Raw genomic sequence first — 16,144 nt, 5'->3', positions numbered from 1 at the left:
AAACAGAAAATACAGAGAGATGATGCAGAGACGCAGGATGACAACTTGGAAAGGTTTTTTTATTTTATTGAAAAGACAAAAAAATGTGCAAAAATTACATTTAGTGTCGCAAAAAGAAACAAACTTAGATCTCAGGTGGGTCTTTGGACCACCGGCAGCTGAATGGCGCTCCTCAACCTCCTGAGCTCGTCGTCAACCTGTGCAAACACAACAGCACCTGGGTTAATGAAGGCGACGTGATGCTGAATATAAACTCAACGCTCACTGAAGTGTTTCTGTTCCTCACCTGTGACAGCTCGTCTTTGAGCTTGTTGTATTTCTGAACGTTGAATTTCTGTTGAGATGCCTTCTTGTGGAAGAAATGAAGAAACTGACGATCCCTCGCGTCCGGAAGGATTAAATCCTACACACACATAAATCCTTGTTTTAATCACTGTTAGGACTTTACAGAGGCTTTAATCTCCTGCAGTCTTCACCCTAAAATTTAACCGTTTACTGTTGGACACCACATCACGAGTGGGCTTCTGGTTTTGAGACCCCACAAATGTAGAAAAACAAGACACATATATTCAAATATTTATCTAAAACAAACCAAACTCTAACCTTCAGTCTACACACCATGAGGACCACACAGGACTCTCTACAAACCTAAAATATAAACCATTCCTCACAAAGACCGACGACACACCCACCTGTTTGGTGAGCATGTAGTAGCCGAAGAAGATCATGCTGCTGGTGCAGGAGATGAAGAAGGTGACCGGCTCCATGACGTCCCAGGCAAACACATACCTGCCAACACATCAACACACACATCAACACACACATGACCACAGGATACCTGAGTGCAGTGACCTGTGTGTGTCAGGTTTGTGTGTGTTAATTACCAGGTGAGGTAACCCAGGAAGCCTCCCTGCAGAGACAGGTAGGCAAGCCCCGCCCACCCCAGGGCCGACGCCCTTTTCTCCGCATCCATCACCATCTTGATTCTCACCTGCACAAAAACACACAAAAACACACAAACATTCATATTTAATGCTGTTGGACACATTGTATGTCAAGTGTCCACTTGATATCTGTATGAATCTGTATGAACCAACCAGAGACAAGCAACCAACCAGAAACAAGCAACCAACCAGAGACAAGCAACCAACCAGAGACAAGCAACCAACCAGAGACAAGAAGCCAACCAGAGACAAGCAACCAACCAGAAACAAGCAACCAACCAGAGACAAGCAACCAACCAGAGACAAGCAACCAACCAGAGACAAGCAACCAACCAGAGACAAGAAGCCAACCAGAGACAAGCAACCAACCAGAAACAAGCAACCAACCAGAGACAAGCAACCAACCAGAGACAAGCAACCAACCAGAGACAAGCAACCAACCAGAGACAAGAAGCCAACCAGAGACAAGCAACCAACCAGAGACAAGCAACCAACCAGAGACAAGCAGCCAACCAGAGACAAGCAGCCAACCAGACACAAGCAACCAACCAGAGACAAGCAGCCAACCAGAGACAAACAACCAACCAGAGACAAACAACCAGAGACAAGCAACCAACCAGAGACAAGCAACCAACCAGAGACAAGCAACCAACCAGAGACAAGCAACCAACCAGAGACAAGAAGCCAACCAGAGACAAGCAACCAACCAGAGACAAACAACCAACCAGAGACAAACAACCAGAGACAAGCAACCAACCAGAGACAAACAACCAACCAGAGACAAACAACCAACCAGAGACAAACAACCAGAGACAAACAACCAACCAGAGACAAGCAACCAACCAGAGACAAGCAACCAACCGGAGACAAACAACCAACCGGAGACAAACAACCAACCGGAGACAAACAACCAACCAGAGACAAGCAACCAACCGGAGACAAGCAGCCAACCAGAGACAACCAACCAGAGACAAGCAACCAACCAGAGACAAACAACCAACCAGAGACAAACAACCAACCGGAGACAAACAACCAACCAGAGACAAACAACCAACCGTCTCCAGTGGTTCCAGCTGCTGTCTGAGCTGCTCCTGTCGGATCATCAGCTCGGTGTGTTTGAGGTGCTGCTGCTGAGGAAGAGTCAGAGCCGAGTGAAGAAGGTGGACCACGTACTTCATGTCATCCAGACCTAACACATGTTCGTGAGACGAGCCTGACGGACACAGAATGACATGTCGGTGACGGAATGTTCCTTTAAATTGTTTAACGTTAAACACGTGATTGTGTTGTTACCTCTAAAGTTTAATAAAAGACATAAAGTTACATTCAGAATGACCCGGCTAGTTGTTGTACCTTGTCCAAGAGAAACGACGTTGTGTGTGACGTCATTGATGACCAGTTGAAAGTCTTTATTTAAGACAGTTTCCATGAAGGTGCATGAAGAGATTCTCTGTCCGTCTGAGAAAGAAAGAAAGTTCAGTTTAATGGAAAGGTTTTAGGGTTCGGGTCAGAATATGGTTCCAGTTCTGGTGTGGGCTGAAGAATGTGGTCCTCACAAGTGAAGCAGTTCATGTATGTGTGTTTGTGTGTTACCTTCATTGAGCAGGGTGGCGGTTTGCACCCCGGGGTCTTTGGCTGTGATGTCACTCAGGAGGTCGCCCACCGTGGTCAACATGGGCGTCAGAGTGAAACGACTCTGCTGACCTGAAGGGAGGCGCACAGAGAGGACCGGGCGACCGAAACTGTAGTGAATAGACACATCTGAGAGAGAGAGAGAGGAATAACACATAAGTTATCATGCTCTCTGTATAATGACACTCACTTTAGACGGGCTGGTGCAGCCATGCTGCCACAAACTGACACTTTTTACAAGGAAACAAACAACTTACTGTTTTCATTTAATGCTGAATTTACAAGAAGGAGACAATGATTCAGAGTTTCACTACGTTATAAAGTTTGTTTTAACTCAACAATCTTAAAATCACTACATTTGTTAATGGAGTCTGGTGATGTTGAGGTGACTGGTTCAACGTTTGGTTCAGTTGATCAAACATATTAAAAATAGACGTTTGAAACAGTTTACCTTTAGATGGAGGTCGACTGCTGAAACTGGACACGACACAGGTTGACCAGACTGAACTCGACTGAGAGAGAAGAATAAATGATTATCGTGTGTTTCCTGTCACCATCTTTGATTTTGTACCAAAACATTCAACAACAAGAACAAACCGCTCAGCTGGCTTTTGTTCGTGAATGCACAATTGTGTATTGTGTAATTATCTGTGTTGAAAAGGTGTGGTTGGTGAGAGAGAGGATGTGTGTTGTGCAGCTACATGTCATAACAGATCACACACACACACACACACACACACACACACACACACACACACACACACACACACACACACACACACTTGGCTCATACTCACAGTAGTACCGCTCGTAACAGAACCAGAACTAGCAGTAAAACTATGGAGGACCAAAACTGCCCAAAAAACATTTTTATTCTTGAGACAAAACTGGTGAAGAATCAGTTTTTTTGTCTGCTGTGATGTCACAAGTTCACAACATAGATTTTAATTAAATAAACAAAATGAACGTGGATGTAAACTGTGAAAGAGGCAGCTCCCATGTTTTCACTCAGAGCTCCACACTTCAGGTCCAGATGTCTGAAAGCTGTTTCACACATGCTAACAAACTTTCACATGTTAAACTCACCGTGTAGATTCGGAGTCTCGCGGGTCGAGAGCAGCAGAAACTGATCCTGCAGAGAAATCTGGAGGCGAACATGGTGAGACGGTCGACTGACGGAGAGACGAGCTGAAGCTGCTTTTAGGGAGGAATGTGTGAAATGTGTGAGGCGAGCAGAAACAGGTTTGAAGGCAGGAAGAGGGGCAGAGACATTAACCCTCTCCTGACTGACTGAGCTCACATTTCAGCTGAAAACAGTTTGTTCTCGAGCAGGAAGTCCTTCACCACACAGGAAGTGATGATTCACACGAGCCTTGAAGTGTTTCAGAACAAGTTGCAGGATATTAAAGACAAAATGCTAATAAAATAAAAATAGGTTTTATCTGTTCATTTCCACGGCACAAATGTAAGTTTGAGCATTTTTCCTGTTTTTGTTTTGGGTTTTAACTAAATCCTGAAACATTTCATTCAAAGATGTATAAAAAAAAGTTGCATTTCCTGTTTGTTTCCTGCTGGTGTCATTCTTCTCTCTGAACTCTTGTAAATAAAGAAGTAAAACCGTAACGTTCAGGGTCTGTTCTGGGAATAAGAAACCTGATTTAGAATACGTCAACATTTTTAACAATAACTAAAAATGCAGCTTTTCTCAACGGTTGTGTTCTGGTCACCTCTGTATGTTTCGTTAAGGATGATGAATTTACAAAAAACAATCTAACAATGACATTTTTATATTTAATATTTCTATTTTTTAAAGCTTTAATAAGCCACACCCACTTTAATCAATCATTACCAAATTCATGCATCGACTGAGTCATGGGTGCCTGTTCCCAAATACGGCCTGAGGAGACCTACCAAGGTTTATGATGATTGGACATCCTTAATAAACATTCCTGCTAAGCCCCGCCCATTCACAGGTGATTGGTGCTTGTTTGCTGCTCGCTCCTGTTGGCTAGTTAGCTCAGTTAGCAGTGCATCTAGTGGTCCAGACCAGGAGCTCAGAGTCCCAGAGGAGATGTTGTTCACACCGTAAGCACAGAAGCCTTGGACCAGGACGGACATTTCTGCATCACAATACACAGACTGCATTCAGACAAAACTGTTATTTCTTCACAATCTGTTAAAATCTTCGTTAATTTTTGAATGTTTTCAACTGAAATTGAGAGCTAAAATACAAAAGATGTCACTTTACTGTTTTTTAAATTTAAGCCATTAGCAAAAGTTCCATCAAGCAGACTTTCATGGTCCAGAGCACATTGAGCTGGATTTGTTTCCAATTTCACATCAATCGAACGTATGATTTCAGGGGCGTGGCCGTTCAAAAATTGGATTTTTGAGCCTTGATTACAGCGCCACCATCTGGCCAATTACACTCATATTTTTTCAGAAGCATTTGCACATAATTTCCAGTTACTCTGCTGAGCTTAATATTTTCTAGCTCATTCAGCAATTTGAGCTGCGGCATAAAGAAAAAAAAGAATTAAAAGATTAAATAAAAATAGGAATAATAAAAAACAAAGACAAAAATTAAGGGTTCTGCCCTCAAAGTTTCTGTTGTCAAACTTTGTAAAAATCGTGACATTTCAGTTTCTAATATCCACGGCTGTAGTGGAGCCGATATGTCTTGGATTTTAATTTTTTTCTCTTGAGATTTTAAGACTCTCTGATGCTGTACTTGCACACAGCAGTGCTTTGCAAATGTCGACCTCATGGTGGCGCTAGAGGAAAACTCACAGTAGCAGTCATTAAAGTCTGAGGGATCCATCCTGAGGGGACCATGAATGTCTGAACCAGGTTTCATGACAATCCATTGATTGGTTGTTGAGATATTTCAGTCTGAAGTTCGACAGATGTATCATCACTACTATCACCTCATATTCAACATTTTTTAAGTGTTCAAGGACAGAGCATGTTCCAGTTTGTTTCTTTATGGTCTAAAAACACACAGATACATTCATTATGAAAGATATTACTATAAACATAAGCCATATCATGCACAAAGTACAATGGAAGTCTAATGCTTGCTTAAATCAAAGTATGTTGACCTTTCTCATAAGTCCAGAGTCCAAACCAGTCATATTGCTTGATTTTATTCACAATCCACATGTTAAGATGAACCAGGCGGACTGAAGGCTCCAAAATGTGTCCTTCTTTTGCCCGAAGATTCAGGAAGTATCTGATGTGTCCTTTACAGTCTTTACTTCTCCACATACAAACTGCTTTTCAATCATCTGTTCAATGTCTTTATTTTTAAAACTTTTTCAGAAGCTGACACAGAAATGGGACTCTCAGAGGATTGTCAGGGTCTCCAGTCTCCAGTGTGGACTCTTACGATCAGCAGACAGCAGCTTCACTCCTGATTTCTGCAGCTTCAGAAAATACAGAAAGTCATTAGCGTGGACAGCACAAAGCTGTAATTTGCAATAATATGGATAGATCGAGAGCGTGTTAGAATAGTTGACAGATTTGAATATGATAGCATCTCAAATTTAGGATCAAATTGTCACAATGTGACTTCTGCTTCAACCCACATCTACAAAGCAAAAAATGTGACCTGAAATGACGCGCACACTGGCCTGTGCCATCTTTGATCATTGTTTGTGGAACGTGCAGTTCCCATGATGCTTTGGTGGATGGATGAGTTATGCTGTTGTGTTTTTTCTTAACTCAATATTTGTTTATGTTTTGCCAAATTGTCCCCAGCAGCACTTCCTGTTTACAATGTACCGAGGGGTCTACAGACAACTATCACTGGATTACTTCGATACTGAAGAGAACTTAAAAATATTATAATTCTGAAGTAAGTTCTTAAGTGTCTTTTTGAAGACTCTCTAAGTTGATTTATGGACGAGTTGACAGGGTAAAGGACTGAGAGCTCGATACTCACATCTTGAAAAGCTGTTAACTGCATTTATTTCACCCTGTAAAGATCAGCACAACAAGAAATTATCACGAGAAACATCTACACAATCTGTCGGTCACCTTTGACCACAGTGATAAAAACTTGAACATGGATATTGACCACTGACCTGAGGTTCTCCAGTCTAAAGTATGGACTCTCCAGTCCAGCAAATAGCAGTTTCACTCCTGAGTCATCCAGATTGTTGCTCCTCAGGTCCAGCTCTCTCAGATGGGAGGGGTTGGCCTTCAGCGCTGAGGCCAAAAAACCACAGCTGCCCTCTGACAAACTGCAGAAACTCAGTCTGAACAAAGAACAAAACATGTGGTTAGAGGAGACAGACTTTTATAAAATATCTCACAATTGACAATTCAGTAATATAAAAACACAATTTAACAATATTAACCTTTTTATAACGAATAATGTTGACATTTTTAATTATAAGAACACATTCGGAACATGATGGGTGGCTTAAGTGGATTAGGTAGCAACTAGTAAAGTCACTGCCTCCTTTGATCTCAGAATTAAACATTCCTTCATCGTAACTAATATGAAATTATCACAAACTACAAGTAAAAGAGCAGGTATATGTCTCGTGTCTGACCTCAGTGTCTCCAATCTACAGTGTGGACCCCTCAAGCCAGCAGACAGCAGCTTCACTCCTGAGTTCTGCAGCTTGTTATAACTCAGGTCCAGCTCTCTCAGATAGGACGGGTTGGACTTCAGAACCGGGGCCAGAGAAGAACAGCTGATCTTTGACAAACTGCAGTACCTCAAACTAAGTGCAAAAAACAAACAAACAGTTTTTGGTCACTAAAATAAGAAATTAAGAAGATGTTTTAACCTTAGTGAAGGTGTCCTCTGTCTTATATGTTCTCTAAGTACAACATGCAGCATAATCTTCTTGATATTTGTTCACAAAATTAGAATTTCTGACCTGAGAGTCTCCAGTCTACAGTTTGGACTCTTCATACCAACAGACAGCAGCTCCACTCCTGAGTCCTGCAGTTTGTTGTTACTCAGGTCGAGCTCTCTCAAATTGGAGGTCTTGGATTTCAGAGCTGAGCCCAGAGAAGAACAGCAGCTCTCTGACAGCCAGCAGTCACTTAACCTGAAAGATGGACAAAAGAAAATGATGTAGCTAACAAGTCTGGAAAAGCTTTATTCAACAAGAATGCAGAGAGACTCTACCAAGAACAGGAGAGTTTGACACTGAACTGTCTCTACAATCTCATTTCTGAGCGTCCGTGAGGCATAAATATTTTCAGGTTTTACTGCAATCCCATCCGTCCTTAAACTGGTGTTAGAATGCAAAATGTTGCACAGTTTGGACTGAGTGGTCCGAATCAGACACTAAATGGCAGTCACCACAACTGAAGCAAATGTGGAAGCATTTCAAGCTGAGCCCCCCGTAAAGGGCACTATGAAATTAATGAAATCCAGAAGCACTAAGTCGAAAGCAATTGGACCAGGTCTAGATTCTTGATTACAAGAATTGCCGCACAGATGTATTTATATAAACTTCATAAATACATTAAGATAAGCATTACACATAACACAGAACTAATGAAATGATGCTGTCTGACCTGAGAGTCTCCAGTCTACAATGTGGACTCTCCAGTCCAGCAGCCAGCAGCCTCACTCCTGAGTCCTGCAGCTTGTTGTTACTCAGGTCCAGGTCTCTCAGATGGGAGGGGTTGGATTTCAGAGTCAAGGCCAAGACTTGACAGTGAGTCTCAAGAAGTCGACCACAGGAAAGCCTGCAGATTTAATGGAAAATTTGGGATTGAGTGTTAGTGTACCAATTTATTTTGTTAAGAACTAAAATAATTGGTATAATTCCTATAGTAGCAGAGCACTCTTTTATTAGAAGTATAACTAAGTTGTTGTGGAGTAATGCACCTGCCAGCGGTGACTTTCAGATTTGGTAGATGGACACCAAAGAACAACTTTACATGCTGCGTTTTTAAAATATCAAACGAGTGATTAACCTTATTTATTTGAGACTCAACTACCTGGAAAAAAATGTTGATCAATAACAAGCGGTTAAAAATGTTAAAATACTAAGTGCACAGTATAAGTGCAGATGTACTCCAGCAGGGGGCATTAATAATATACAGTCTGACCTGCTGCTGTCGGTAAATTAGACTATTACTGTCCTTTTTGCAAAGACAAAGTGAAGAAAACTAATCAGTGGATAATTATGACAGATAACCATCTGACAAATAATACAAGGAAATGTTTTGGATCTGAGAGTGCAGATGGAAAACATGGTTGATAATGGATTACTTGTCTTTTCAGTGACATAGTAGAGACAGCAAATTAACAAAGCAACCACAAATCTATAGCACAGTTTAGGATACGACTGGCTGCATGAGAATTAATTTTAATGAATTAAATGTTGGCTCGAATTTGTTCAAACTTAAATCCCACTCAAAAAGTCTTCAGTACTTCCACAGACTGGAAGGTAGAGAAAGGCTAGAACTCCTGATCTGTTATTGGAACTGATGAAACCTCTTGGATCAGTAGCAAATCATCTTCAAGACTATGGAAGTAAATCCAGTTGCCTTTGACTCGGTACTACTAAATGTCATCATTAATTGTGCTTTTTTAAGAGGGGTTCCAAACCTTTGTTGCACCAAGGACTGACTATTTTGTAGTGGGCCTGTTCAAAAAATCCAGTTAGCACTGTATTTTATTGTGGTTACTTCCTAAATTTAAAAACATTGACTAGATCTCTCAGTATTGCTCAGAGTGTGCCCAAACATGTCATGGACTGCTGAATGCTGAAAGTCCTTGTTTAATTTTTCAGCACTACTCTCGGGATTAGATGTTTGTTGAATACTGTCCCTGGACTTACCAAGCCTTTCTGCAGCTCCTGACAGCTGGGATCAGTCTCAGTCGTCCCTCCTCTGATGTCTGGTACGCCTTCATGTCCAGCTCATCATGGACCTCCTCTGACATCTGTAGCATGTAGGCCAGAGCTGAGCAGTGGATCTCAGAGAGTTTCTTCTCTGATCTGTTCTCTGACTTCAGGAACTCTTGGATCTCCTGATGGACTGAGTGGTCGTTCATCTCCGTCAGACAGTGGAAGATGTTGATGCTTCTGTCAGGGGAGATGTTGTAGGTGCTCATCTGCTTTAGATTGTGGATTGCTTTCTCGTTGCTTTCTGGACTGTTTTCTGTATGACCTAAAAGCCCTCTTAAGATTCTCTGATTAGACTCAAGTGAAAGGCCATGAAGGAAGCGGACAAACAAGTCCAGATGGCCATTGTCGCTCTTCAGGGATTCATTCATGGCTTTACTCAGTAACATATTCAAAGATGGGTCACAGATACGATACCTTCCCCAAGCATTCCCCAGAAAAGTCTCCAGTGTCTTAAAGTCTCTGTTTGCATGACAGTGAAAAATATAAACCGCAGCCAGAAACTCCTGAACGCTCAGATGAACAAAGCAGTAGACTGTTTTCTGGAAGATCACACTCTCTCTTCTGAAGATCTCTGTACAAACTCCTGAGTACACCGAGGCCTCTGTGACATTAAGACCACACCGCTCCAGGTCTTCTTGGTAGAGCATGATGTTTCCTGTCTCCAGATGTTCAAACGCCAGCCTCCCCAGCTTCAGAAGAACTTCCCTGTCAGCCTCCGTCAGCTCCTGTGGACTCGTCTCATGTCCCTCATCGTACTTCTGCTTCTTCCTCTTTGTCTGAACCAGCAGGAAGTGTGAGTACATGTCAGTCAGGGTCTTGGGCAGCTCTCCTCTCTGGTCTGTAGTCAACATGTGGTCCAGAACTGTAGCAGTGATCCAGCAGAAGACTGGGATCAGACACATGATGTGGAGGCTCCTGGAGGTCTTGATGTGTGAGATGACTCTGCTGGACAGATCTTCATCACTGAACCTCCTCCTGAAGTACTCGTCCTTCTGGGCGTCAGTGAAGCCTCGTACTTCTGTTACCCTGTCAACACATGAAGGAGGGATCCGATTGGCTGCTGCAGGTCGGGAAGTTATCCAGACGAGAGCCGAGGGAAGCAGCTTCCCCTCGATGAGGTTTGTCAGCAGCACGCTGACTGATGACTCCTGTGTGACATCAGACACGACCTCATGGTTCTTGAAATCCAGTGACAGTCTGCTTTCATCCAGGCCGTCAAAGATGAACAGAAGTTTACAGACAGCGAGCTTCTCTGCTGTCACCTTCTGTAATGTTGGATGGAAAACATGGAGCAGCCTGAGAAGACTGTACTGCTCATCTCTGATCAGGTTCAGCTCCCTGAACGAGAGCAGAACCAGCAGACGGACATCTTGGTTTTCGGAGCCCTCTGCCCAGTCCAGAGTGAACTTCAGCACTGAGAAGGTTTTTCCAACGCCAGCGACGCCGTTGGTCAGAACCACTCTGATGGGTCTCTGTTGGTCAGGTGAGGCTTTAAAGATGTCGCTGTGCTTGATTAAAGTTTCACTGAAGGTTTTCTTCTTGGAAACTGTCTCCAGCTGCCTCACCTCATGTTGGGTATTAACCTCTTCACTCTGTCCCTCTGTGATGTAGAGCTCAGTGAAGATCCTGTTGAAGAGGGTTCCACTTCCTGTTTCATCACTTCCTGTTTCACTTCCTTCAGTCACACGTTCACATCTCCTCCTCTGACTGATCTTATGTTTATGAAAATCTTCACATGAAACTGCATTCCACAAAGAACCAAAACAATTAAGGATTAATAAACATACATTTGCACATTAACTTAAGCTGACTGCAATTCATTCATTCAGTACATCACCACAGTGACCCGCAACTGCTGTTCGTCGCTAGCTATCTTTGATAATAGCTAGCTACCATTAGCTAATAAGCTCATGGCTTAGTTAGCCATGGAGCACAAGGCCCAAGAGTTTGCCTGGGCTTTGGACCAAACCAGAGGTGATTGCGGGAAGAATGTTTTAAACTAATATTGGCCATATCTTGCAAATTAAATAAAAAAACTTTGTTGTTTTGCTGAAGCAATAGGGTACAAATGGGCGGGGTCTCTCAATCAAAACAGAACAAGAGATGTAAATAGTGTGGGATCATGGGAGTTTAAAGCCTCAAAGTTTGTTCACCAACTTCCCTTTCCTGGAAGTAGGGACTTGGCAACCAAATGAAACACTGTTACCTTGAATGAAATTAGGATTTCTCGGGTTTGTTGGAAAATGTAAGTACACAATTTAACAAAATACACAACAAAGTACTGCAGACATGTTACAAAGTATATCTTAAAATAGGACATCCAGTGCTTTTAAGAATAACTTTAAAAAGTCATGCTGTCTGATAAAATGTGATGACAACAGCAGTTTATATCCAGTCTTACTTTCTACAGTGCTGGTTTGACTGGATGTCTGCAGCTCCTCCTCAGCACGTCCAAACCTCGTCCTCCCTCTGTGGAAATGACGACAACTCTTTCTCACTAACCACTTCAATCATTTTAACAAAATATCAAGATTTTACACATATAATATGATAGGATAGATGAAGATGTAGCGTTAGCGACAGAAAGACGTTCCTTAAAACTCAACATTGCATAGTTACATAGTTATTTTTCTCATAGATATCTTTCCTTGACATCTACACTAAAGGTCTCAGTATGCTTCAAACACAGCGCTCGTCGATTGTCTAACAGAATCTGAAACAACCTTTCCAACTGCAAAACTGAAGAGAAATGTTGATCAGACATTCAGGTTCCCCTCTGGATGAACCAATGACTTTGACGATCCACCTAGCGCCACCATCAGGTCAAAATGTAATGTGTCCAAATCCCTTAAAAAACTAATTACGTTCTCATCAGCCTCCACGCTACTTTGTTTACTGCTAATTAGCTAATGTTAGCAACACTTGTTCATGGTTTTCATCTTTTTCTGATTTGAGACAGTTTCACATTTACTTCCAGTAAAACGTAAGAGGAGAGGACATGGTTCATGGTTCATCTGAAGCATACTGAGACATTAAAGTTCTGTATAATTAAACACTATCTTACTTTGTAGTTGAGGGTTCAGCTTCACTTCTGAAGCCTGGACGTGAAACATCGCAGCCGTCACCTGTCGCTTTGGTAGAAATCTCTGAAGAAAAAAATTTAATTTAGGAAACAAACAAAACATCTGTAGACTCATATTTCAGTGTAACAAAGTGTGAGCAGTCGTCTTACTGTCTGTGTGCCAGAGGTTCAGTGGTGAACAGGAGAGGATGTCCCATGGAGCGGTCGCTCTTCAAAGACAGACAGCTGAATCCTGGAGACTCGGCTCGGTCCGCCTCTTTTTCTCTCATCTCCATGGCTGCTGATAGTCTGAGAAGGAAACTAGACACACAAACACAATAATCAGAGTTAATAACTTCATAATGCCTCATATTCACTGACACAGCACCAGGATTTAAAACAACATGTTTGTAGCTGTGAGAAGATGGTGGCATCGTCTGGCAACAACCACTTTTCAACATTTCCATCCCACTAAGTTAGACAAACACATAAAAACTACACAGATCAATTAGTAAATAATCAAATCAGAAAAATAAACTCTTCATGGTGGAGTGTTGAAGAGTTCAGCAGTCTCACAGCCGGAGGAAGAAGCTGCTCTGTAGCCTGGTGGTCTGGATCTCTTTCTTCCTGTTCACCTGTGTTTCATGTGCTGATGAGTCCCTGATTATTTAAGCCTTTAAGTCTTTGTTGGTCTGTCTGTTGTTGTCATGCGTCTCCTGGTTTCCTGTTGTTTTTCCCCACATCAGTCCCGTGTCTCCTGTGATCCAGGAGCGTCTTTGGTTTTTAATTTACTTTGTCTTTTCATACTTCTTTAGTTGTCTGATTTCTCGACCTGCGTTTTGTGTTTTGTTGCCGTTGTCATCTTTAAGAGAAAGAGAGATTCTGGTTTTAACTGAGTTTTGATCAGATGTAAGATAATTACTGTGTTTTAGCGTCGAGGGAAGTGTTGGACATTTACAAATCCATCGTTAGAGCCAAAACTTTTACAGCAATATTTCACAATGACTTCAACTAATGTGATCATTCGAAGTCTGACTTGTACTTATTCATTGTCAAACGGTGCCAGAGCTGCTCAACCTGGACTGAACATTTACTAAACCACCGCTGTCACTGAACTATTCCCCTCATGGTGACGAAGAGCAGCGCCGGATCATCTGACTGCTCGTTTCCTGACTCATTGTTGTAACATCCTTCACGTTACGTTGATGCTTTTAGTAACAGTGTGTGTAATTTTAAGTTCTCAATGCTTTTACCTAAAGTTCTTTCAGAAGACATTTACTGCAGCTTCACTCCTGTTTACAGTAAATTAAACTCAAAGACCCACCTCTCATGTTAAACTCCAGACCACCGTGTCGTTTCAACACCACAGCTGCTTCTCTTCTCTTCTCCCTCGTCACACTCGGTTGCTCAGTCTGAAACTGAAACTTTATGTGGTTTCCTTTTCAGAAGAGACTCAGCCCCGTCCTGTTTCGACCCCCACATCTTCCGGTGGAGACGAGGGTCGAAGTGGTTTCAACACAACGACATCCTGAGTGGTTAGAGACAGTTTAATATACAGTCGTTTACTGTTTCTACTCCAGACTTCAGCTTCACAATATGTCAGAGAGAAATACTGTACTCTTCACTTTACTGCATCTGTTAAAGAGTAACTAGTTACTTTTTGATCCAAGGCATCGTGAACAAAACATATGATCCAGTTTTACAGATGAATCTACCAAAAGTAAAGTAGATACATTTAAACTCCAACAACACATTAATGTACCGCTTACACATTAAAACAGATACATTACATACATGTACATTTACTCAAGTACTGTACTTAAGTACAATTTTGAGGTATTTGTACTTCATAATTTCCTTTTCTCAGTGTTGTTAAAAGCACCTGGAAGTTATACAAGTAAAAGATGTCGACTTATTATCAGAATCTGCGTTTGTTTGATTCAAGATTATTGATTCAATAAATTAATTTCAAAATACTCTCTTTTGGCTCTGATACAACATGTAATCTGAAAAGTAACTAGTAACTTAAGTGGAGTGGAAGTATAAAGTAACAGAAAATGGAAATATTCAAGTGCAAACAGCTTAAAGATGTACTTCAGTACAGTACTTGAGTAAATGTACTTAGTTACATTCCACCATTGACAAGCAGTAGTAGCATTATTATTAAAAAATAAACACAAAGATGTGGTGTTAAAATATTACTTCAGCAATACTCAAGTAAAGTACAGGTACCACATTGTAGAAAAATACAGTATTTGAGTTAAAGTACTTAGTTACTTGTCAATACCAGTGATTCAGTCATGTATTAATACAACAGTGAGACATCCTGTATCATGAGAACTACTTTAAGAACATGTAGTCTGTGATACTTCTGTACGTTTACGTTACTTTTACTTGTAATTGAGTATTTTTACAGGCTACTGTGGTGTTTCCACTCCTCCTCCAGTAATCTGAATACTTCAGACGACACATTGATCAGTCAGTGAAGCTTCATGTTTTACCTGTGTCGTTACTCCGAGCCTCGTTACTCCGAGCCTCGTTACCAGGCGGCCGCCTCATTAACACAATAAAAGCACGGTATCTGTCCCTGGTACAGATGTGGCCCTCAGCCCGCAGCTGCTTCCTGTTTCTCAGATCTCCGCTCTGTTTCCAGGAAACCACCGCTCTGTGACGTCACTGGAGGGGGGGGGGGGGGGGCATTTACCGCTCCACCACAGTACTTAAAGTAGTATAAATACTTACTGTGAGTCGTTACTCTGTACTCCTCCTCCACTGCATCTCAGAGGGAGTATTATACTCGTTACTGCTCTACAGTTACCTGGTAACTTTAGTTACTTTACAGATGAAGATTGAAACACACAGATGCACCTACACAACACACACACACACAGCTGGAATGATTGAGTACATGTACTTAGTTACATTACATCACTGATGAGTAGCAGTAACAGGAGTATCAGTGTTGTAAAAAATAAACATAAAGATATGATATTAAAATATTACTTTAGTCCCTTAATCCCTGATTGTTTTCACCTGGTCCCCAATTACCCTCTTGTGCTTAAAGTCTGCGTCTGCATGTTGTCCTGTGCCAGAGTATCATGTTCGTTCGTGTGTCTCCAGCTCCCATGGTCCATGTCTACGTCAAGTGTTCTTCTACAGAGTCTAAGTTGGTATTCTTGTTTTTCTTTCCTCCTCTTAAGAAGAGTGATTTTGAGTTGTAGTTTTTTTTCTAAGCAGTATTAAGATAGCCTTGATTTATAGCCTTTTTCTTTTCCCTCTGTTGAGTGGTTTTTTGTTCATAGTATTTATTTTTTGTTTCCTAGATTTAGAGTAGAATAAAGTTTTGTAAATTCCTGAACCTCCCTTGTGTGGAGCGCTTTATGTTGTTTGAGATTTCATAGTTAAGAATCCTCGATAGAGTAGATTAGTTTATTCAGGTTTTTGTTTCCTCTTCGGAGTGATTTTCTGTTATTTATTGTTTTGTTCTCCCTGTTAATTACCTAGAGAAGTTGAAGTTGATAGCCGGTTTTGTTTATCACTCGTTTCTTAAGAGCCGTGAAGCAATTCAAAGAAATAAAACCTGCTTGATCTGCATAACCCTCTGCATCTGAGTCCTTCTTTAA

General features: G+C 41.5%; 1 protein-coding gene and 1 pseudogene across 1 annotated transcript; both read right to left on the bottom strand.

Annotated features, from left to right (window-relative positions):
* Window positions 1-37: 37 nt before the first annotated feature.
* LOC141003512 (calcium uniporter protein, mitochondrial-like) lies at window positions 38-3,923 on the bottom strand. Its single transcript, XM_073474875.1, has 9 exons — window positions 3,663-3,923; window positions 3,028-3,088; window positions 2,538-2,705; window positions 2,298-2,402; window positions 2,000-2,157; window positions 885-991; window positions 693-789; window positions 287-403; window positions 38-197 (listed from the first exon to the last, which is right to left on the bottom strand). Exons 1-9 carry the CDS (start codon window positions 3,732-3,734, stop codon window positions 132-134), a joined length of 951 nt encoding a protein of 316 aa, XP_073330976.1. The 5' UTR covers window positions 3,735-3,923; the 3' UTR covers window positions 38-131.
* A 2,593-nt stretch (window positions 3,924-6,516) lies between these two features.
* Window positions 6,517-15,080, bottom strand: LOC141004006 (protein NLRC3-like; annotated as a pseudogene).
* Window positions 15,081-16,144: the final 1,064 nt, after the last annotated feature.

This window comes from Pagrus major, chromosome 10 (genome assembly GCF_040436345.1).
Source record: "Pagrus major chromosome 10, Pma_NU_1.0".
Taxonomy (NCBI): Eukaryota; Metazoa; Chordata; class Actinopteri; order Spariformes; family Sparidae; genus Pagrus; species Pagrus major.
The sequence above is the reverse complement of the archived record's forward strand: the minus strand, read 5'-3'. Positions and strand labels throughout refer to the sequence as shown.

What these genes read in the sequence shown, in the direction of transcription:
- LOC141003512 (XM_073474875.1), bottom strand. Translation starts at nt 3,734, where the DNA reads ATGTTCGCCTCCAGATTTCTCTGCAGGATCAGTTTCTGCTGCTCTCGA. An exon ending in ACTACATGCTCACCAAACAG is followed by an intron (nt 404 to 692) that starts GTGGGTGTGTCG and finishes ATGTGTGTGTAG; the next exon opens with GATTTAATCCTTCCGGACGC. An exon ending in TCAAAGACGAGCTGTCACAG is followed by an intron (nt 198 to 286) that starts GTGAGGAACAGA and finishes GTGTTTGCACAG; the next exon opens with GTTGACGACGAGCTCAGGAG.